Source organism: Mastigoproctus giganteus, chromosome 10 (genome assembly GCF_048544385.1).
Source record: "Mastigoproctus giganteus isolate SK-2022 chromosome 10, ASM4854438v1, whole genome shotgun sequence".
In the NCBI taxonomy this organism is placed as follows: domain Eukaryota; kingdom Metazoa; phylum Arthropoda; class Arachnida; order Uropygi; family Thelyphonidae; genus Mastigoproctus; species Mastigoproctus giganteus.
In genome coordinates, this window is record NC_143584.1 from 25,341,834 (window position 1) to 25,366,012 (window position 24,179).

At 36.9% G+C, this 24,179-nt stretch overlaps 1 protein-coding gene across 1 annotated transcript in view; it reads right to left on the bottom strand.

Annotated features, from left to right (window-relative positions):
- LOC150078880 (uncharacterized) overlaps positions 1-24,179 on the bottom strand; it is a 187,684-nt gene that overhangs the window by 127,597 nt on the left and 35,908 nt on the right. Inside the window, exon 3 of the mRNA XM_090382881.1 lies at positions 16,883-17,044. Coding sequence (XP_090239007.1) covers positions 16,883-17,044 — 162 coding nt within the window. The remainder of the gene's footprint in view (positions 1-16,882; positions 17,045-24,179) is intronic.

Below are 24,179 nucleotides of genomic sequence, written 5' to 3' on the forward strand. Positions count from 1 at the left end.
AGACTTTCCCTTAACAAACCCATGCTGTGTCTGAATTATTGCTGCAGTCTTGTCTAGATGATCCTGCAATGCATCTTTAACCAGTGACTCCATTATTTTACCCGGAACAGAAGTTAATCTAACTGGTCTGTAATTACTCGTGTCACCCTTCGATCCCCCTTTGTGAATTGAGGATACATTTGCACATCTCCAGTCCGTGGGAACTTCCCCTGAGTCCAAGGACGCTCTCATAATTATGGCTAATGGTTTGCTTAGTTGCTTTGTCGCCTCCTTTAATATAACTGGATAGATCCCATCCACCCCAGGTGCTTTTCTTATGTTTAACTTGAACAATTTCTCCTCCACTTTGCTTTCAGTTATTCCAAAATCATTAAGTATCCTGCTACAATTTGATAACCTTCTGCCATTTTCAAACCTTAATAATTCCTCATGTGTGAATGTAGATGCAAAATACTCATTCAGTTTGTTTGCTATCTGAGCAGGATCATCAACAGTCGAACCATCAATGTCAAGTGAACCAATCAGATTCATCCCATTCCTTTTAGAGTTTATAAGTAAAGAAATCCTTGCTGTTTTTCTTAGCATCTTTTGCCAAGGATTTCTCGTAATCTGCCTTCGCCTGCCTAACCTCCTTTGTCACCTGATTACAGACTAGCTTATATCTGCCATAGGCTTCTGAGTCGCTTGATAATTTATATGCATTCCATGCATTTTTCTTCTCTATTACGAGTCTCATTAGTTCATTAGATAACCATTTAGGCCTAAACCTTGAACAATATTTCTTAATAGGTATGAAACTTTTAGTAGCTTCCACGATTAATTCCTTGCATGCTTCCCACTTGGAATTTACTGTTGGTAACATCGTCAGTTTATCCCACTGTACAGAATTTAAAAACTGTCGGAGACCACTGTACTCACCTTTACGGAAGCAAAAACCCTTCCCTTTACCCCTGATGGTAATTAAATCTTTAAGTAAATCCCACATCAGTACACTGTGATCACTGCCACCTAGTGTTTATCTGCAAATTCTTAATACACGAATGATCACTGCTGATAACCAGATCAAGAGTATTACTTTCTCTGGTTGCCTCTCGAACATGCTGCTGCAGAAAACAATCATCCAATAAATTCCCAAAAGTCTGACTAGTGTGTGAGTGACCAACCCACAAGTTCCAGTCAATATCTGGGAAGTTAAAAGATGGTGCAAAGAGCATGCAAGTTGGACATTAGAAGACGGGAAGAAGGCGAGCTGGTTTGATCAGTCACGTTATTTACTCCATACTGTGGATGGTCATGTACGGATTTGGCACCAACAACACGAGGCTCTTGATCCATCCTGCATGGTATCAAAAGTGCAGGCCGGTGGAGGCATGGTGTGTGGCATGTTTCATTGGCAGTAACTTGGATCCATGGTGCATCACCGGTCTCCACTATCGTCAACTGCTTGCTGACTGTGTACACCCTGCTATTACACTTTTTACTGAATGGCGATGGTGCCTTCGAAGATGACAATGTGCCGAGCCATCGGACACATGTTGTGCAGGAATGGTTTGAAGAACACAGTTCTGACTTCCAGCATATCAATTGGCCTCCGAACCCCCCCCCCCCATATCAATCCTATAGAGCACTTGTGGGACACTAGGGAAAGGAATATCAGGAGTCTGGATACACCAATCACCTCCATACCTGCATTGTTAGCCGCATTACACACAGCTTTGTTGGTCATATCTCCCGAATGCTTCCGACATCTTGTTGAATCAATGCCACATCGGATAGCTGCTGTACTGAGGGTAAAAGGAGGACCTATGAAGTATTAGGTAGGTGGTCATAATTCAGTGATCACTCAGTGTACATTCCTCAGCAGAAAATAATATGGCGTCCCAAAAAGGTGTTCACACATTTTCATCATAAATATTCAATCATATATTTATAGTTTAACTTACATTTCCTAAAATATGTGTGCATCTTTTGAGACACTCTGTATATGAAATAAAAAAATTAACAGAGAACACAAATTATATATGACAAAACTATAAAATTCCTGAGCACATACCAGCTTCTCAAATAGTCCGTGGTTTTTCAGAAGTGAGTACAACTGATAAAAAAAAAACAAAATAGTGCAGTTCATTCCGAACAATGTGCCCTGGTGGGAAAGTACTAAAACTAAATAAAAAGCTGGTCAGATGACATGAGACAAAGAGTGGTTATTGGCTATTACTCTGAATGGAACAGAGTCTTGAGTGGAGTTCCACAGCATCCAGTACTGGGGTTTTCAGATATTTATTAATGACACTGATGAAGGCATAATAGGCCTGATGTTTTAATTTGACAATGATGCAAAGGTTGGGAGGGTGGTAAACAATAATAACCAAAGCATGCTACTTCAACAAGACCTAAACAAATTATTCAGTGAATCTGAAAACTGGCAGTTAAAGTACAATATTGGGAAATGTAAAGTTATACATATGGGTAATAGTAATGGTCCTTGAGGTTGTCACAGACATTCTCTCAGATATGCCAGACAAGCTGTACTTGCTACCTGGGAGTCTAAAACGCTGATGGAACTGATATTCGGGTGACACTCAAGTCAAGTGGACCCAATTTCGGCGAAGTCCGGACGGTCTGTGACAGCTAAATCCTCTGCTTGCACCTTCACGATGGTGGGACAGTTAGTAATCCTGGGTATAACCTCCATGCACAAGTACATGGTGGGTGACCACCCAGGTGTGAACCAACGTAAGCAGGGGGTCGAGGTGTGGCGCTCACACCACATGGAGGAACGCCGCCCCTCTATGTTACCAGGCAGTACTAGGTGGTAGATGACTCTCATCAACTGGTGAAATACCACAACTTTGCTTATTGGAGGCTTGAAGTGGTGGAACCCATGTTTAGTCTCTAGAGCTAAGTTCCGGTCAACCCTTCCCTATCTCTTCCATCATGCAGAATGATTGATGACTTTTGAGGTTATGATGAATGTCGTGGCGAGATCCAATATTCCTTTCATTTCGAGGGTACAGCTCTAAAACGGTGTTCGCAGGCCGGCTGCTAGTTAGTACACCGGACCGAACCTATTGGTAACTTTCTAGGAGGCTTCTGGATCAGCTAGTGTATAATCTTGCTACCTCTACTCTGCCAGATAGTGACTGGAGGGAGTCCGAGTAGTGTGCATGCGGGGAGCATTGTCGAGGCCACGTTATGTCAATGATCTGGGTATATTCTTACAATATGTACGCCATATCCAAATATTTCATTACTTCATACAGCATGTCCCACTCACTTTTTCTTACTATTGAATACACCATGAATTGTCAAACTAATAGAGCAAGCTTATCTGCGAAAAGATCTAAACCTTCCAAGGACTTCCTAATTCATTTCACAAACATACGTGGTCTCAATTCTAATCTCAACGATGTCCATTTCCACTTGCAGTCTGCCAAACCCCATGTACTATTTCTGACAGAATCTCAGTTATCGGTTGATTCATCTACTGCTCATCTCAGATGCCCAAATTATTCGCTGTATGATTTCTTTCGCCTCAAAGGTGGTACTTGTGCATATGTCCGTTCTGATATTCTCTGTCAGAGACTTGGCAATTTGGAATCTCCTCTCTTTGATCTTCTCTGGTTTAAAATCTCTCTACCTCATTGTGTCAAATTCATCTGTTGTCTCTACCGTTCTCCCAACTCCACTAATCACTTGGAGCTCTTTGACTTCCTCTCTTTGCAACTTGACTTTCTCCAGTCCAACTTTCCTAACAGTGAAGTAATTTTCCTTGGTGATTTTAATGTTCACAACTCCAGCTGGCTTCCGTTTTCTAGTCACACCGACCCAGCAGGTCGAGATGCTGAGGCTTTTGCAATTACTAATGACCTAGAACAGATTGTTCATTTACCTACAAGAATACCGGACAATCCTAATCATACAGCCAATACGCTTGATCTTTTTCTCACAAACAACTCTTCTAAGTACACGGTCGAAGTGAGAGGTCCTTTAGGCACTTCAGATCACAACTTGGTGATTGTCTCTTCTCCAATGGAACCTTTATCTCATGGCTATTCCCAACAACGTGTTGTTTGGCATTACAAGAATGCAAAATGGGATGACCTGCGAGACTTCTTTTCTTCTTTTCCTTGGTCGGATTACTGTTTCAAAACTTCTGATGTCAACGTTTGCTCAGATCGTGTCAGTGAAATTATTCTTGCAGGAATGGAATCCCTTATCCCACACTCCACTTTAAAATCTCGTCCTTTATCTAAATCTTGGTTTTCCAATAAATGTGCTAAGGCTGTCCAAGAGAAGAATGTTGCATATCGTAATTGGCTTGTTTCTAATTCTTCAGTTTCATTTTCTGTCTACACCAAAGCTCGCAACAGTTGTAAAGCAGTTATTAATCAGTCCAAACTAGAGTTTGAACAGGCTAAGAGTAGAAAACTTGCTTCTTGTCCTAATGGTAGCCGAGCATTCTGGTCTCTTGCCAAAGCTATTGGCCGCAACTTTTGCCCATCTTTGCTCCCACCTCTGTCCAAACCAGATGGTTCTGTTGCCACTTCAGCCAAGGAAAAGCTGACCTGCTAGCATCCCATTTTTCTTTCAACTCATGTATTAATGATCTTGGTAAAACATCTCCCACCATTCCCAGCATACTCCATTCAATGCCTCCTGTGGTCTTCCGTCAAAAGGATATCAGAAGGATTTTGATGAATCTTGATGCTAAGAAAGCTCCAGTTCCTGATGGTATTTCTCCACTTGTTCTCAAAACTTGTGCTCCTGAACTTACTTCTATTTTTGGCCGCCTTTTTTCACTTTCTTATTCCAAAGGTGTTTTTCCTTCTGCTTGTAAATTTGCTCATATCCAGCCAATCCCTAAAAAGGGTGACAAATCCCTCCCATCCAACTATCGTCCCATTGCAATTACTTCTACTCTTTCTAAAGTAATGGAGAAATCAATTAACCGCCAACTCTTAAACTTCCTAGAAACCTTCCGTCTGATCAACGATCACCAGTATGGATTCCGTCAGTGTCGATCCACTGGAGATATTCTGGCTTATGTTACCCATTTATGGACTAATTCAATGGAAATGTTCGGTGAAACACAAGTAGTTGCTCTTGACATCTCAAAGGCTTTTGATCGTGTTTGGCATAAAGGTCTTCTAAACAAGCTTCCATCTTATGGTTTGCCAAATGTTTTTAGTAATTGGTTATCCAGTTTTCTCTCTGATCGCTCACTGAGGGTGATGGTAGATGGCTCTCTGTCTCCTAACTTCTCCACTAATGCCAGTGTCCCCCAAGGTTCAGTTCTTTCCCCCACTCTTTTCCTCTTGTATATCAATGACCTTCTTCCATTGACTGGAAATCCTATCCATAGTTTTGCCGATGATAGCACACTGCATTCAACTTTCCATTTTGAGAAACCTTGTCCTGCTCAATCAGCTTCAACTTCTCGAAAATCTGCTACCAATTCCTTAAATGCCGATCTTCAGGTAATTCTCCAGTGGGGCAAAGACAACTTTGTTGATTTCAACCCTTCTAAAACTCAGTCTTGTCTTATATCTCGCAAAAAAGATTCGTCTATTCCTATGCTTATCTTTAGTGACACTCCGATTTCTAGGCAAAATGATATATCTCTTTTGGGGATTACCCTGACTTCTAATCTCTCTTGGCACAAGCACATTACAAATATTGCTTCCTCTGCATCTAAAAAACTTGGTTTTCTCTTTCGCTCTCGGCGTTACTTTTCTTCCAAACAGCTGCTCACTCTGTATAAATTGCAAATCTGCCCTGCCATGGAATATTGTTCCCACACCTGGGGTGGTGCCCCCAAAACCTCTCTCTCAGGCTTCTTGATTCCATTCAGAAGAGAGCAGTTAGGTTAATTAATGATTCATCTCTAACAGAGTCTCTCCACTCGCTTTCTCATAGATGCACTGTTTTTGCTGCATTCTACAGATACTTCCATGGGCACTGTTCTTCTGAATTGGCTTCTATAATTCCTGCTCTCTCTTTCAAAACAGTCTGAACACGTGCCGCCACTAGCCAATATCCATTTACTGTCCAACTTCAAACCCACAGAACCAACTTTTCATCTTTCTCATTTATTCATTCAACTGCCGTTTTTCTGGAACAACCTTCCTTCATAAGTATTTCCTGAAAATTACAATCTACAGAAGTTCAAGTCCAATGTCAACAAATATCTTCAGTTGCTATTATTTGCTTTCGTCTTCTTAACCTCAAACCCAAGCACGGTACTAAGTACTATTATACCTCTCATGTTTGGGGTTCACATAAAAAAAAAAAAAAAAAATCACAGATTATTTTATTACTTCTGAAGTAATGAAACAGCTGACAGTGAAGAAGACGTAGGAATAATTTTGCAATCTGTCATAAAATTCTCTCAACAGTGAAGTTCAAGCCATTAGAATAGATCATGGTATTTTATTTATGATATACAGAATTTTTTATAGTAGGAAATTATTCCATTATGTTCCAAATATACAATTATATATCATTATAAACATGGAATTATTTATGAATTAAATCTTAAAAATTTAATTATATATTATACTAAGGGCTCTGCCCCCTGTTTGCTTCACTAGGCCCAGCTTCACAAAAAACAATCAATATAATGCATGTATTTTGAATCTTAATGAATGATTTACAGCAAATTTTGTATTCATTATGAGTAAACTGAATAATAATTAAAAGATAAACTGAAAAAAGTAAAATATGTATAGCAACCTATTTTTTTACCGTGAGGATAAACTGATGAAAATTTCTTTGTACGTAACGCAGTAAATCACGCTGGTCCATGAGATCTTTGGTACCTAAAATTTGAATTTTGATGCTAGGCATAGATTTTGAGACAGAGCCACGTACGACTGACCATGCCCAATGATCTGATCCCTGCAAAGTCCAACACACAATTGGAAGGTTGTCCCTGACATTTGATGATTATCATAGCAAAAACCATTCACTATCAAGAAAATTCTCTATTAAGAACAAAATATAAATCACTGCTATTATTTGTTTTCATATGGTGAATAACAGTGGCATTACCTTGTTTCTCACCAATTAAGACAGAAGAGTAAATGATGAGGTAGGTAAGAGTCACACTGCTGTGGTTTCTGACTTGTTGTCAGCAACCAATACACTTTCTTAGCTATTATTAGTTTGCATCATTGAAACCATGCCCACACTCAGCATTAGATAATCAGGTTACTAATGCAATAATAAAATTATAATATAGGAAAAATAATAAAAAAAATAACTTTTACATTTTATGTTGCTATTATATATGAAGTATCTTCTTATGCCAATGTGAGAATATGAGTACCTCATTTTACGTGCATCTTGGGAAATGCAAATAAAAGGCTATTACAGAATGCTATTTTATGAACTTATAAAATATTATTAAATTAATATTTAATTCATAAATATTCCCATACTTATAACAATATGTAATCTTATATTTGGAACATGCTTTAATTCAACTATTAAAACTTTAATAGTATATTTACACAGTATATACAGGGTGTCTCAAAAATATTGGTATAAATGTTTAGGGGAGATAGGTAACATTTAAAGGAATGTGAATCGCATAGGAACCTATAACCGGAAACGTCACGGGAAGGTAGTAGCAGAGGCACAAGAAGCAGAAATGACACAAGACAGTAACCAGTGGCAAACATTTATTTGACATAATATTAACAATGGAGTACGAGATGGATGCATTTCATGATGTTACAACAGATGCTTGAAGGTTCCACCACGAGACGTGATGCATGCGTGACACCGACGCAGCATGGATTGGCAGACACGGTCGAACACACCTGGAGTTTCTTTGACAGTAGCAGCAGTGCAGACGAGTCTCGCCACGAGATCCATTTCCGTCTCCACAGGCGATTCATACATGATAGATTTGAGGGCCCCCCCACAGAAAGAAATCAAGGCTCGATAAATCATGTGAGCGTGGGGGCCAGGCAACGGGTCCACCACAGCCAATCCATCGACGCCAAAAATGCCTGTTCAAATGGTCACGAACACACCTTCCATAATGGGAAGGTGCCCCGTCATGTCGAAAACAAATGTTGCGCCTCACATTTGCTGGAACATCGTCAAGTAACCCTGGCAGAACTTGTTCAAGAAAGATCTGATATTTAGCGGAGTTCATGCGGGATGGTAACAGGTATGGGCTGACTAAGCAGTCACCGACCATACCTGCCCACACATTTATTGCGAAGCGATGTTGTGCCGCATGCGGGTGCACACCGTGTGGGTTGTCGTGAGCCCACACATGAGCATTGTGCTGATTGAATAAGCCTTCCCGAGTGAAATAAGCCTCATCCGTGAACAAAACATAGGCAGGAAAATTCAAGTCTTGAACACTTTTTTGGAGAAACCACTGCGCAAAAGCCACACGTGCAGGATGATCTAGGGGGAGCAGTAACTGAACCCTTTGGAGATGAAAGGGATGTAAGGAATCGTCGTGCCAGACACGCTGTACACTGCAACGAGACACTCCTAAGGCAGAGGCAACGGCACGTGTGCTGGTAGTAGGATTATTCTGGATGGCATTCAACACATTTTTTTCCATGGCGGGAGTTCGCGTCGAATGTGGTCTGCCCGCACTACTCCTGTTACCTCTAAATGACCCATAATCGCACAAATTTTGATGCACACATGCAAACAAACGGTGGTCCGATATATATCTGTCTGGGAAGTGTCCTCCATAAATTCGTTGAGCGCCTCGTCCATTGCCCTCTGCTAATCCATACACTAGGTGCATGTCTGCCAACTCACAGTTCGTATATCGATGCATGCTCGCCGTGCGGCAACTATTGCTTGAATGAGTAAACCAGAAATTTTCCCTCTCGCGAACTGATGAACAGCGCCGTCTACCGACTTACGGTGACGTTTCCGCTTATGGATTCCTATGCTATTCACATTCCTTTTAGATGTTACCTAAACGTTTGTACCAATATTTTTGAGACACCCTGTATAAATATTATTATATATGCTACCAGAATTAATACTAAATATTAATTCTGATCATAAAATCAGTTACATTTTGACTAATAACATTATAAAAATATAATAATTCACTTGTAGCATTCTCCCACAAATAATATATTTGTATGTCCATTCATATATGTAAGTATGTATACATAAAGTGTTTCAATTAAAAGACACCAGGGTCCATCTTGCTTACTTTTTTACCTGAATCTTTTTTTTGTCATATTTTGGCTGAAATTTTTGAATTTGATCTACTGGGGCTAAGATTTTACAATTTTTAAATTAAAATTTTTCTTAATCAACTGTTTTTTTTTTTTTTTTTTTTTTCAAGGGAAAATCTGTTCTCCATCCTCAGTTGAGTCTAAAAACACCATCAATGTACTTCTGAAATGAATGCAAACTGCTTTTATATACAGAAAACAAAATAATAATAATACAACAGTTGTAGCATGAGACAGCACATGCAGAACTGCAATTATAAAAACAGTGTGCAGCCAAACTTGTGTACTGAAAAGTGAATATCCCATAAAACCATTGCATCTTTCCTCCCTATTAGTTTTTTTTTTTTTGCTTACATTTATTTGGACGTACACTGATGACATTTTCAAGACTGAACCAATGATGGAAACAACTTTCCCATTGAGAAAAAAGCAGTTAATTAGGCAAAATTTACATTTAGAAATTGTAAAATCTAAATGGTAACACTTAGTTAAATTTTAACATCAAATTCAAAATTTTCAGGCCAAATATGCAAAAAAAAAAAAAAAAAAAAAAAAAAAGCTTGGACAACAAATGGCCTAAACCTAAAAATAAGCATGGCCTTGGAACCTTTTATTCGAAACACCTGCATGTATACAGAGTGTTTTTCAATTAAAAGGCACTGGTGACACTTTCAGGTGGAACCAATGGTGGGAACAACTGTTTGTCATCTAAATCCAAATTTTTCCTAATCAATTGCTGCTTTTTTTTTCAATGGGAGGCTATTGCTCATCCCTTGTTTAATTTAAAATCATCATCAGTATACTTCTGAAATGAATATAAACCATTTTATTTAAACTAAAAAGCTAAACCAACACAACAGTTGTATGCGATGTGTTTATTTTGTGTATTTATTTTGATTTTCTCCTTGTTATGCACATTTAGCAGGAACCATAAGAGAGAAGGTTTCTTCCACATCTCCTCATGCTACAACCATTGTATTATTATTATTTTTTTTCCTTCTTAATAAAATGGTTTATGTTTGTTTCAGAAGTACACCAACAATATCTTTAGACTAAATCAAGGATGAGCAACAACTTTCTCACTGAAAAAAAAAAAAAAAAAACGGTTGATTAAGTAAAATTTAAATTTAGAAATGTAAATTTTAGCATCAAATTAAAATTTCAGCTCAAATACAACAAAAAACAGTTCAGACAACAAACTGCCTAAAATTAAAAATAAGCAACATAGATTCTGGCACCTTTTAATTGAAACACCTTGTGTATGAATGTATATGTAAATTAATATTTCTATAAATGAACTTTTTTTTTTTTTCATTTGCTTTCTGCAAGTTAAAATATATACACAGCAGTAATGATGCTATAAACATCATGGTACAACACATCCACCATTTCTGGCTTACTATTAATAGCACCATGATAGTGTAATATAATCACCACATAAATCACTCAAATTAAAAATTGAAATAATTGTGTATGGGAAGAAAAATAAACTGCTGAAAACCTTGTTTTAGTGCATAATAAAATAAGAGAGGAACATTTCATGTAATTAACTTAAATTTATTAAAATCTGAAAAGCAAGCAATCATAAAAAAAGACATATATATGCAACTATATGAGGTGTGATCTAAAAGATGGGGCCTAAACTATGTTCAGGCCCCATCATAGGGTGTCCCAAAAAGACCTGGACAAATACAACTTCATAAATTCATTAGAAAAAGAAAAGCAATTTTTTTAAAACAGTTTACAGCTATCAACATAACAACCAAAAAAGTGAGAGAGTCGGTTTACGCATGGTTACTGCACGTACATCATTTCTACTATGAACGTAGTATGAATGCATCATTTAATTATATCTCATATTGTGAATCAACCTTCACAATGAGTTGCTGAGGTATTGCACTGCTTTGAATAAGTAATGCTTCACCAGTGGAGAAGATTAACGTTACTTATTCTCGGCAGATAGCACCACCTAGACGGCACCGCTTCGAAGCTTGTTGGCTTACTCATTATGAGATATAATTAAATGACAATTATATCATATTGTGAATCAAGATTGGTTCACAATATGAGATATAATTAAACTATATATTCATACTACCTTCATAACAGAAATGATGTACGTGCAGTATCTATGCATTAAGCAACTCTTTCACACTCTTAGACATTTAGTCCAGAAATATTTTTAGATTAAACTACGCACACCATCAAGCATCTCTCATATTGTGGACTTATACTTCATACTGGGTTGTCACTAATGCAACAACAGGGTACCTGCCCACCCACCAATGAGTAAGCTAACAAGCTGTGAAACGGTGCCGTCTGGGTGGATGTATCTGCTGAGCATAAGTAACATTAGTCTTCTCCACTGGTGAAGTATTATTTATTCAAAGCAGTGCAATATCTCGGCAACTCATGAAGGTTGATTCACAATATGGGCAGGGCCATACTTATGAACAGGCATATGAGGTGCTAGCCTTGGGCCTCACCATAGAGGAGGGGCCTCATGTGGCCTCTGTAAGCTCAAATTTTTAAAGAGATTTCTTTTTTTCAATGCCTTGATCTAAACTAGGGCTCACTTGTACCTACCATGTAAACACAGACAAGTGAAATTTACTGAAAGTGTGGATGACTCATTTCTGCAAAAGAACAAATTAATTTCCAGAATAAAGGAAAATCACTCTCTCCTAATTCTCTAATAGAGTGTAACAGTAGAACACAGGTTGACCATGGCATATTATCTGCATTGTCGAGAGTATGCCTTAATCTTTTTCACTGGCTATGAACATTAGAAAGCAGTTGATCAACTTGACCTACCTCTTGGTACAGTATGTGGGAGTCAGTTGTAAGTGTGTTATGGACATCACTAAATTGTGGAATGTCCCTTTAGTTCTTAATTCGTGCATTCTACAGCAGCAGCTCTATTGCCTAAAGTAATGTGTACCCAGGCAATACACATTACCTAAAGTAATGTGTACTGCCTAAAGTAAACAATGTGTACCCAGGTCTCTCGAAATCCATTCGTTATTAAGGAAATTTTATTCGTTCTAAGGGAGCTATTTTAATATTGTGAAAGGGCAGCGGATGCTGGTCACGAAAGCCAGAAACATGGCGATGGAAGTCGATTCACTGACCACGTCATGACCCGCCAAAGCCGTATGGTTGGTCATCATATCCACACGAGATGTTGCGACAGAGTTTAGCTCAGTATTGTTCTTTATATTTCACAGTATTACAACGTTTTTATTTAAACATATCGGTAAAAATAATTGCTTTTTTGGTTTTTTTTTCTGATTATATTTATATATACAAGTTTTGCATTTTGGAATCTGGTATCTTTAGGGGGGACCCCGCAAGAGCGTAGTGTCTTGGGCCCCCGAGAAGTGTAAATACGGTCCTGAATATGAGATATAATTAAACAATGCATTCATACTACCTTCATAGTAGAAATGATGTACGTGCATAAACCAACTCTTTCATACTCGGACATTTAGTCAAGAAATATTTTTAGAGCTCAAAAAGTTTTTTTTTTTTACCATATTACAGGTGGCGCTTGTGACATGTGATAATAGTGTAATTGAAAATGGTGTCTCCTCAACAAAAGGCTCAATGTGTGATACGGTTCGTCGAGACAATACCTGATGTGCAAACTCAAATATTGACGACGACAACCACCATCTCATAGCATTTGTGAGTGGCATCGAAAGTTTATGGAAATGGGAAATTAGTAAAATAATAAGAGGAGTTTACCTCAATATAGTGCATAGAACACTTCCGTATGATACCCTCCAGAAATAAAAACGAAAAAATCGACAACTTACCGGTACATTAGAGTAAAATATAAATAATTAAATAATCAATTTAACAATTCAAATCAATTTAAAACAATTAAAAATCAAATTAACGCAATTAAAAGAATCTAACGAAAATATTCAAAACGGAAATGGGAAATGTCAATCACAAAAGAGGATATGGATGTCCTAGCACAAGTGGCAAAGTTGTGGAACAAGTGTGGGGAGCATCTGCTAGGAGTCCTTCCAAATCAACCGATCAAATGTACACACAGTCCTGCACAAACGTTTAAAGTTCTATGCATACAAAGTAACTCATGCAGGCTTTGAAATGAAGATAAACCAAAGCATTCTTGATTTGCATCGAATATGCTTCACCATATAATATAGCAATGAAATTTTTTTATACAGCAATGGTAGCAATAAAATTTTTCTTATGATACAATTAAAATTTTCTTAAGAAATTGTTCTCTGATGAGTCCACATTGAGCATTATGGGAATGGTGAATAGGCATAATGCTAATGTTTGAATCTGGGGCTCAGAAAAACTGCATGTTGTATGGGAATTGGAACAGAGCAGCAATAAGACAAATGTTTGGTGTGGACTTCTTGTTTGCATAATTGCTTCCCCCCTTTTTTTTTTCATGAGCAGACTGTGAATGCAAACACTTGGATATGCTTGAGATTTATGCCTTCCCACAGCTGGAAGAACTTTAACCTAGTCTTTTCCAGCAATGTGGTGCACCTACACATTGGGCTTTGATAGTGTGCAATTCTCTTGATAGGCATTTTCCAGACTGTTGACTAGCCATGATCGTTGCATGCAATGGCCAGTATGTTCATCGGACATTACCCCCACTAGGCTTTTTTTTGGGGAGCTACATGAAAGATATGACATACAGAATGAAAGCTGCTATAACAACTGGGATCAGCTGACATGCTGATCCCAGCATGTCAGCACATACTTGGATGGAGATATTGTCAACTAGACATTGTTCGTTCTACAAAAGGGTCTTCACGTGGAAATTTATTAATATGGTAAAAAAAACTTTTTGAGTTGTTCTATCGATGGCTCTGAATTGTTTTTTTTTTTTTTTAATAAACTTGTTTTTCTTTTTGTAATGAATTTATGAAGTTTGTTGAGACATCCTGAAATATTTAAAAAATGAAGAAGTTTACCAGTTACCCAGATGGATCTACTTTAGTAGTTTCCTTGATTCTGTACATTAATTCCAATGCAACTGAAAATTCTGGAAGCATTCCCGATAGGTTTCTTTTAGAACTGTTAATAGTTCCTGTGTCATATTCTGAATAATTTTCTGTCATTGCAAACCTTTGACCTTTCAAGGGGCCAATTACGCTTGAGGTGGGAAAAATTACACAGAGCTAATTCAGTGAATATGACAAATGGGGAAGAAATTGTGATGTGGCGCTTCACAAGAAGTTCTTGAATAGAAAGTGCCAAGTGTACGGAGGCATTGTCATGATGTAAGTGTCAGTTCCCCAAAGCCCATTTGTCCAGCTGTTTTCTTTGCACAGTATAGCACAATCGTTGCAGAACTATCTTGTAGCATTCCTGGTTCACTTTTAGCATTAGTAGAGGCATACAATGCAAGAAAGCAAGCTTATGCAGCATCAGCCAAAAAAACAAAAAACCCTCCCATTTCACCCCTCCATTCGTTCCAAATGCCTGTCCGGCTCAGCCTTAAATTTATTTAGGCTATCAACTTCCACAACCAAAGATGGAAGTCTGTTCCTCCAATCAGCTACCCGCTGGCTAAAGACAAATTTCTGCACATCTATTCTACAACTGTCTTTCCTCAATTTGAAACTGTCCACTCAGGTTGTTAATCTGAGCAAGAGGAAGAATCCCATCAGCATTCGGCTTGCTCAACTCATTCAAGGCCTTATATACCTCAATCAGATCACCTCGCAGGTGCTACTCTCCAGGTGCTGCAATTTGCAGAACTTAAGACTCTCTTGGTCAGAGCCCCTTTGTTCCCCTCACCAATCTTGTTGCCCTTCTTTGTACTCGTTCCAGCAACACTACATCCTTCCTAAAATGAGGCCTCCAGACCCATACACAGTACTCTAAGTGTGGCCTGACCATTGCCTTGTATAATGGGATAATCACCTCCCTGTCCCTGCCAGCAAAATTCCTATATATCATTGACAAGACTCCATGTCCTGCCCTGGCAGCCTGTCTGCACTGCTCAGCGAACTTCACATTTGACTGCACAATTACCCCGGGTCTTTTTCCCTTTCCACTTCCCTGAGTGTAGTACAGCACAGTTTGTATGTTTCTCTTTGGTTATTGCTACCCATATGCAGTACTTTGCATTTGTCAATGTTAAACTTCAGTTGCCACTTCTCAGCCCATTTGCCCAACTTATCTAGATCCAGTTGCAGTAGCATACTGTCTTTACTGTCGTTAACAAGCCTGTCAACCTTTGTATCATCTGCAAACTTGGACATTAAACCTGATATACCTTCATCAATATCACTGATAAATATACAAAACAACAATGGGCCCAACAATGAACCCAGGGGAACTTCACTAATAACATTTGTCCACAAAGAGCAGTGTCCATTGATTACCACTCTGTCATCTCCCACTCAACCATCCCTTCATCCATTGTAGTGACTTACCCTTAATGCCATACCTCTCCAATTTGTACAGCAGTCTTCCATGTGCAACAGTATCAAAAGTTTTTCTGAAATCCAATATGATATCAAAATTATTTTTGGCATTCAGTTCCTTTGTGACCACATCATAGTATCTAAATAAAATTGGTCAGACAAGACCTCCCTTTAACAAACTGATGCTGTGTCTTAACTATTGATCATGTGGGACAAATTTATATTGAAAAATGCCCTGTGAGTCAAAAAAATGAAATAACAGTGTCTTTCTTTCAGATTATCTTTCTTGTTTGAAGATGATGGAGTTTTCCACTGAGAGGACTTGGCCATTGTTTTTGGTTCATACCCATACACCCATGATTTGTCACTTTGTAATAATGGAAGAAACAAATTGCAGGTGGTTAGCAGAATGCTAAGAAAGAGCTTGACATATGAAAACTTGCCACTCTCTGCAAGTTTGCTCCTCACATCAGCAAAGATGTGAAGCACAAACTGGGCTGAAATTCTTTGTATTCCCAAATCTTGTTTTAAATAGAAAATCAGTAAAATTCTATATGAAATTTTTAATAAAAACTAGAAGTATTTTTTGTCTTCCTTCAATGCTGAATTGTTGAGAGTGTACTGCATAATATATATTAAAAATGCAGAATGACAAAGCAAGTTAGACACAAATGGTTCCATGATAGTAATATAAGTAGAAAAAATAAAAAGGGGGGAGACTATATAAAGAAAAATGGTGCTGCTGAAGGAAATCACATCAGTAAATAGTTTATATACTATAGATAATATATAAATAAATAGAAAAGCCTATGTGACATAATTGTAAGCCAGTTAATGAATGTTGGCCAGTGCTGCCTTTGTGAGCAGCAAACTGAATTGTGATATAACACTGAGGACACCAAAAACCAACTATAACAGAGTGATGAGTAACCATTATTTATAAATAAACATATAAACGATTCAATCCCACCTCTATACCTGAGCATTTTAACTAGAAATGGGATAAGAAATACAAAATACAGGGAGAAAACAGATGCAATCTCTGATCATTTTAGCTTCATAAACTCTAAAGCAAAACATATATGCAATAGCACAACAGATAATTATCCATAATAAAAATATAAAGTATAAATATCAGTAGCTTCTATTATCTGATGAGTTCAACTAAAATATTTGATTAATCAAAGAATAAAATATTAAAAATTTAATTAATTTAAGTCCTACCTGCAAGTGGTTCTAACTTTGAAAACAAATTGCTAACTTGATCATCACTGGCTGAATCTGAAAGGTCATGAACTGTTTGGAGATGTGTTATGATATCATTTTGAGTTAAGGCAAAGCAGTGGCATAATGTGCATGCAAATATATCTTGCAATTGCTGAGGAGCTATAAGAATTAAAAATTAAGATATCATCAATATGAAAAATTAAAAATGAAATAAATATTAACCGAAATTAAGATATAAATGACTACTTTGAGTAAGCTTAACTTTTAAAATTGACAAAGTGAAAAACAACTTTTTTTTAATTGCTGCATATGTTCGTTACTTAAATAACAATATAAGAATGCAGAATAAAGTAATAATTTGTGTTATAAAACTTCGGAGAAAATTTTCCTGGAAGCATTTTTGCTTTAATATTCAAGCTAGTTATGCCAGCCAGCAGCACCAGTAGATATAACACAGACCAAATTTTTACCCAACTGACAATAACAGTTAATATAATTTTTACAAAATGATGTAAACTAATTGTCAATGATGTAAATTTTTTCAATCAGTTTGAATCTTCTCAAAATCAATTTAAAAAATTCCAGCTTAATTATGAGGTATTTTCAAAGGATAATTAAAATTGTGATCCAAACTTGCAGTCAAGGTTTAAAACAATTTTTCTCTGCAAGAGATAGCTAGCAAAATTTTAAAACAGCATATATTCTGGAAGAATCTAGTTCATAAAACCTTTCCCCAAGTCATTTTAAACTATACACAGTAAGACTTATTTAATTTGAACTTGGGTAATCTGAATTCATGGATAACTCATATATTTTTTCTTATTTGATTGGATTTGTGTTGTTCACATAGTGAAATTACTTTGATAATGTGAAGGACAAGCAGGATCTTGCTCATCATTGGGCATATGCATACAACTTTGATTGTATGTGTATGCCTAAATAACAAATTGTGTGCCAAATAACAAAACAAAAATAAAGAGAACATGTACAATCACTTCCAATAAATTGACACTAACCCTACCATGAAAATCTCAGGAAGTGTGTAAAATATAGCCAGACCTCTTATTTTTGCTCCCTTTCATATTTTCTGTGTTTGGACTCATACAATACTAACAGCTTTACAATGTATATATCAATGATCATTGAGGTTGCTGCTTGATGCATCAGAGTCATCGGTTGCATAGGCACTTTGCTGTAGATTGCCTTGGTGTTGTACTGCTTAAAATAAGAAACACTGCTCCAAAGGAGAAATATATTGCTATGTATTTGCATAGCGATATGCACCTAAAAGAAAGAGCAACATGCCCTACCTCTTCACCGGAGCAATTCCTTTAATGTGCAGTGCTGAGGCAATTTGTGGAGGATTTCCTCCATAATGTGGGGTCGATGCACTGGGTTTTATAACAATGAGTAAACCAGGTAGCCTGGTTTACTCATTGTTACATGCAAGGTGGGCTATATACTACTTGCAGAATTATCAAGATACATGAAATTTTATGCAAATTCATAATGTAATATTCATAAATCATGATTGGCAAGAATATTCAAGATATACCATGGAAACGAAACAGTAATTATTACTGATCCTAAAGGAAGAATTAATTTTTCTCAGTATAAAAACAACTTGCATCATATTTTTCATTTTTGATTCTTTTATTTGCCATAGAGCAAGTAATATATCTTTTGGTAGAGAGCAATTGACTGTTGGAACAAACTTCTAGCTAGTGTTGTGGTAGTCTGAATAAAGTTAGGGGTAGATTAGACAAATTATTAGAAGGGACAGACAAATGAAGCAGTTGTTTCTGTTTCTTCTTTTTTTTTTGGCTGATGCACCATAAGCTTGCTTCCTCCTTGCATCATTTGCATTATTATACTAATTCTAACACAAACATAAACTTAATGGTGTAATAAACTTGGTGTCGTTACGTTAGCAGTATCATAAAATTAACAAATTGCAATAACTGGAACTATCCCTCACCCCATCTATATTTTTTTCCCTCATGGGTACTATCTCTAATCCACTAGAGAATTTCATGTCAAGTAAACAATATCAGAGATACTGGGTAATAGCAATTAGTGCTTAATAATATAGTAAGATGGACTATAGGCACACACACTACTGATTTGAGTTTCATTTACATGGAGTAGCATTTCTGAACAGTGATTCAGGCTTGTTTAACCAAAATATCAAAGAAAGGTATTTTCAATGTGTTAACATTAGGGAAGAAGGTATAAATCATCAAAAACATAGAGATGGTGCAGAGAAAATGTGACAACGTCAAGGAGGTTGGGATAGTAGCCAATACAATATCATTGATATCAAAAAATAAAAGCAAGATTTTGTAAAGCTGCAGTGAAAGTGTAATTCAGAACAGACTTTGTGCCAATAACAATGGGGGGATGTGGTAAAAAAAATTTTTTTTAACAATGTCCCATTATTTGGAACTTTGTTTCAAGCTGAGGCTGAATCATTTGGAAAACAGCTCAGGATTGAAAACTTCAAAGCTAGTAGAGGGTACCTTGCTGGTTTCCAGAGAAGGCATGGAATCACTTTTAAGATCTATGGTGGATTAGCTTTAGTAAATAGCAACAAATGTAAAAGCTGTATCTTCAGACTGCCAAATTTGATCCAGAGCTATTACCCCATGTTTTTAATGTAGATGAAACAGGAATTTTTTTAAAATGCTTACTGAACAAAACATTTACATTCAATAGTGAGCAGTGGAAAGAAGATAAAAAAAAGGTTACAGTGCTGTTAGGAGCTAACATGGACAATCCTGAAAAACCTCTTGTACCCATTACCAGTAAATCAGTAGGCCAAGATGTTTCAAAGGCATTAAATCTTTACTGGAAGATGGAATGTTGAATAGAAAATTTTAGATGAACACTGCATCATTTGAAAAATGGCTGATAAAATAAAAAAAATAAGTACACAGAAACATCGTGCAAGTTTGTTCATGGACATACTATTCAGCATATACTATTATAATCAGTTCAGCACATACTATTATAATCAATTTAACATCTACAAATGTAGTGTCATCACTCATTAATCCATGACGGCAAGATTCAACCCAAGGATCAGGAAGTGATAAAGGATTTTAAACACTTTAATCATCATGAAGAATTAAGTCACCATTGTGACTTAATTCTTCATGAAATAGACTAGAATAATGACTTAATCAATATAAATATTCTGGAAGCATGCAAGCAAATTAACAGCTTGGTAAGAAGTCTTAGCTAAAACAACTGTGAACTGTTTAAAAAAAAACCATGTTTTTAACAAAAAATGTCTTGAATCCACAATCATGGAAGATTCAGAAGAGCTTCTAGAACCTATTGAGGAATGGAAAATTTAGTGAAGCATGCTGAAATGTTTCAAAAATTAGGTGAACATTAATCAAAATTTGACCATTACTGGCAAGTTTACCCATGATGAGATAATATATGGAAAGTTGCTGCTTCAGAGAATAAGGTAATTATGAAGAAAGTAATTATGAAATACAGAAAAAAAAAATTCCAACCTTGGTAGAATTGACCCAAGCACTGAATACTGTGGAGCCTTATACTAAATGACAGCAAGGTACTTAGATTTATTTTAAAACTATTAATGAAATTATTACTTTGCAAAGAGTTAGGAGAAAAAAAAAAAGAAGATAATCAAGAATAACAAAAATTTTTTTTCATCTTACATAAAAATATAGTGATTTTATCACTATATTTAAATTTAATCATTATATTTTTATATAATTGAAAAATCATAGGAAAAATATATGATTTTAAATTATATAATTTAAAATCGCTACTTATAGAATTTGGCAATATTTTATGCATTTTTGTTTATGACAATGTTTGTGATAATCATTATGATCTGTTTCTGATGATTATTCAAATGTGATTTTTTTGTTTTATAATAATTGCTATTTCTTCTTCTTCATAATAAATTATTAATATTATGTTATAAGGATATTCTCCAACTTAATACATTTATGTCAATATTAAGGACCCAAATACAATGCAATATATAATGAAAAGTTAAATAACATAATTCATTGTACAAAAGTATATATGAATATGCATAATTTTAAAAACTATACAGCAAAGTATAATTTTCTTTAAAAGTAGATATAGTTTTGCAAATGTACAGTTCCAAACACAAATAAATTTGAAATGAATACATGGTATAAAAAGCTAAAAATTAAATATACAGGAATTTGGATTATTCTAAGATGAAGGGACATAAAAATTATTTCAAATTATTATTATATTTTTGTACTAAGGTGAGATGAGCATGGGATTTTTAATTAGGTTTAATTTTGCAAACACGACAACTACTGGAATGATGATATTAGCAAATAAATACTAACCTTTTATTGTAATTAGTTGTCACTTTTAAATTGCATGGTGATTATACATAAACCTTGAAGTAGATCATAATACACAATTATGAGTAAACATATCACATATCTTTCTTTGTCTACCTCATTTACTGACAGGTCACTGATAATTAATCTTAAAACTGTTTATATTAAGTATTATAAGGTTTTCACTCTATTACTGATGATGCAGAACTGGAATTTGGGGAGTACAATGTCTACAGAAAGGATAGACAGGATAGGAAGGGAGGAGGGGTTATGCTATTAGTTAAAAAACACATAAAATCCAAGGAAGTGAAGCCAGTCGACATCGCTGGACAGTGCAGTGTCGAGTCAGTTTGGTGTGACATAAGCATTGGGAGATCAAAATTGAGAGTAGGAGTGTGCTATAGGCCTAATGACTCTGATGAGTATAATAAGAAACTGTTCGGAGAAATAGAGTGGGCCAGTAAATCAGAGAGTCTTATAATGGGGGATTTTAATTTCCCAGATATTGACTGGAATTTGGGGGCTGGTCACTCACACAGTAGCAAGGCTTTTGTGGATTTATTGGATGATTGTTTTCTACATCAGCATGTTCGGGAGGCAACTAGAGGGAGTAATACTCTTGATTTGATTATCAGTAGTGATTCTTCATGCATTAAGAATCTGCAGATAAATGAACCACTTGGTGGCAGTGATCACAGTGTGCTGAAGTGGGAGTTACTCAAAGAGGTAACTACCATTAGGGGTAAAGGGAAGGGGTATTGCTTTCGTAAAGGCGACTACAATGGACTGAGACAGTATTTAAATTCTATACAGTGGGATCAACTGATGATATTGCCAACAGCAAATTCAAAATGGGAAGCATTCAAAGAACTTATTGTGGAAGCTACTAGGCTTTACATACCAACTAAGAAATACTGTTCAAGGTTTAGGCCTAAATGGTTGTCAGATGAACTAATGAGACATGTGGCAGAGAAGAAAAATGCATGGGATACATATAAATTAATGGGTGACATGGAAGCCTATGATAGATACAAGTTGATCTGTAACCAAGTTACAAAGGAGGTTAGGCAGGCGAAGGCAGATTACGAGAGATCCTTGGCAAGGGATGCGAAGAAAAACAGCAAAGAGTTCTTTACTTATGTAAACTCTAGAAGGAAGGGGATGAATCAGATTGGTCCACTTGAGATCGATGGGTCAACTGTTGATGACCCTGCTCGGGTAGCTAACAAACTAAATGAATATTTTGCATCGACATTCACACATGAGGAGTTATTCAGCGAGGGGAATGCCAGAGGTGTATTCAACTCTAGCAGTAAGCTAGAGAATCTTGTAATAACTGAGAGCAAAGTGGAGGAGAAAATGTTGAAGATAAACACAAGAAAGGCACCTGGGGTGGATGGGATCTATCCAGTTATATTAAAGGAGGCAGCAAAGGAGGTAAGCAAACCCTTAGCCATAATTATGAGAGCTTCCTTGGACTCAGGGGAGGTACCCATTGACTGGAGATGTGCAAATGTGACCCCAATTCACAAAGGGGGATCAAAGGCTGACACAAGTAATTATAGACCTGTGAGTTTAACTTCTGTTCCCGGAAAATTAATGGAGGCACTGGTGAAAGAAGCACTGCAGGATCATCTAGACAAGACTTCAGTTATAGCTAGGACACAGCATGGTTTTGTTAAGGGGAAGTCTTGCCTGACCAATTTGATTGGATACTATGATGCAGTCACAAAAGAACTGGATGCAGGGAATAACTTTGATATTATATACTTGGATCTTAGAAAGGCTTTTGATACTGTTGCACATGGAAGACTGCTGCACAAATTGGAGCAGTGTGGCATTGGAGGCAAGTTGCTGCTATGGATAAAGGGGTGGTTGAGGGGGAGAAGACAGAGAGTGGTAATCAATGGACACTGCTCATCGTGGACTAATGTTATTAGTGGAGTCCCTCAGGGTTCAGTATTGGGGCCTTTATTGTTTTCTGTATTTATAAATGATATTGATGATGGTATATCAGGCTTAATGTCCAAGTTTGCAGACGATACGAAGGTTGGCAGGGTTGTCAAGGACACTACTGACACTATGCTGCTGCAACAGGATTTGGAAAGGTTGAGCAGATGGGCTTCGAGGTGGCAAATGAAGTTTAACATTGACAAATGTAAAGTACTACATATGGGAAACAGCAACCCCAGAGCAACGTATCAACTCTGTGGTACTACACTGACAGTGGTAGAGAATGAAAGGGACCTGGGGGTGGTGGTGCAGGCAGATATGAAGTTCTCTGAGCAGTGCAGACGAGCTGCAAGAGTAGCTCATGGTGTATTGTCAATGATATATAGGAATTTTTCTAGCAGGGATAAGGAGGTGATTATTCCCTTGTATAAGGCAATGGTCAGGCCACACCTAGAGTACTGTATACAGGCCTGGAGGCCTCATTTCAGGAAGGATGTAGAGCTGCTGGAACGAGTACAGAGAAGGGCAACTAGATTGGTGAATGGGACAAAGGGGTTCTCTTACGAAGAAAGGCTTAAGTTTTGCAAATTACAGTGTCTGGAAACTAGGTACCAGCGGGGTGATCTGATAGAGGTGTACAAAGCCTTGAATGGTTTGAGCATGCTCAATGCTGATGGGATTCTTCCTCTAGCTCAGAAAAATCACCTGAGAGGGCATAAATTCAAATTGAGGAAAGACAGATGTAGGATAGATGTGCGGAAATTTGCCTTTAGCCAGCGGGTGGTTGGTGGGTGGAACAGACTTCCATCCCTTGTCGTGGAAGTTGATAGCCTAAATAAGTTTAAGGCTCAGCTGGACAGGTATTTTGAACGAACAGAGGGGTGAAGTGGAAGTGGGTTTTTTTTTTTTTTTTTTTTGGCTGATGCTGCATAAGCTTGCTTTCTTGCATCAAATGCCTCTACTAATGCTAATGCTAA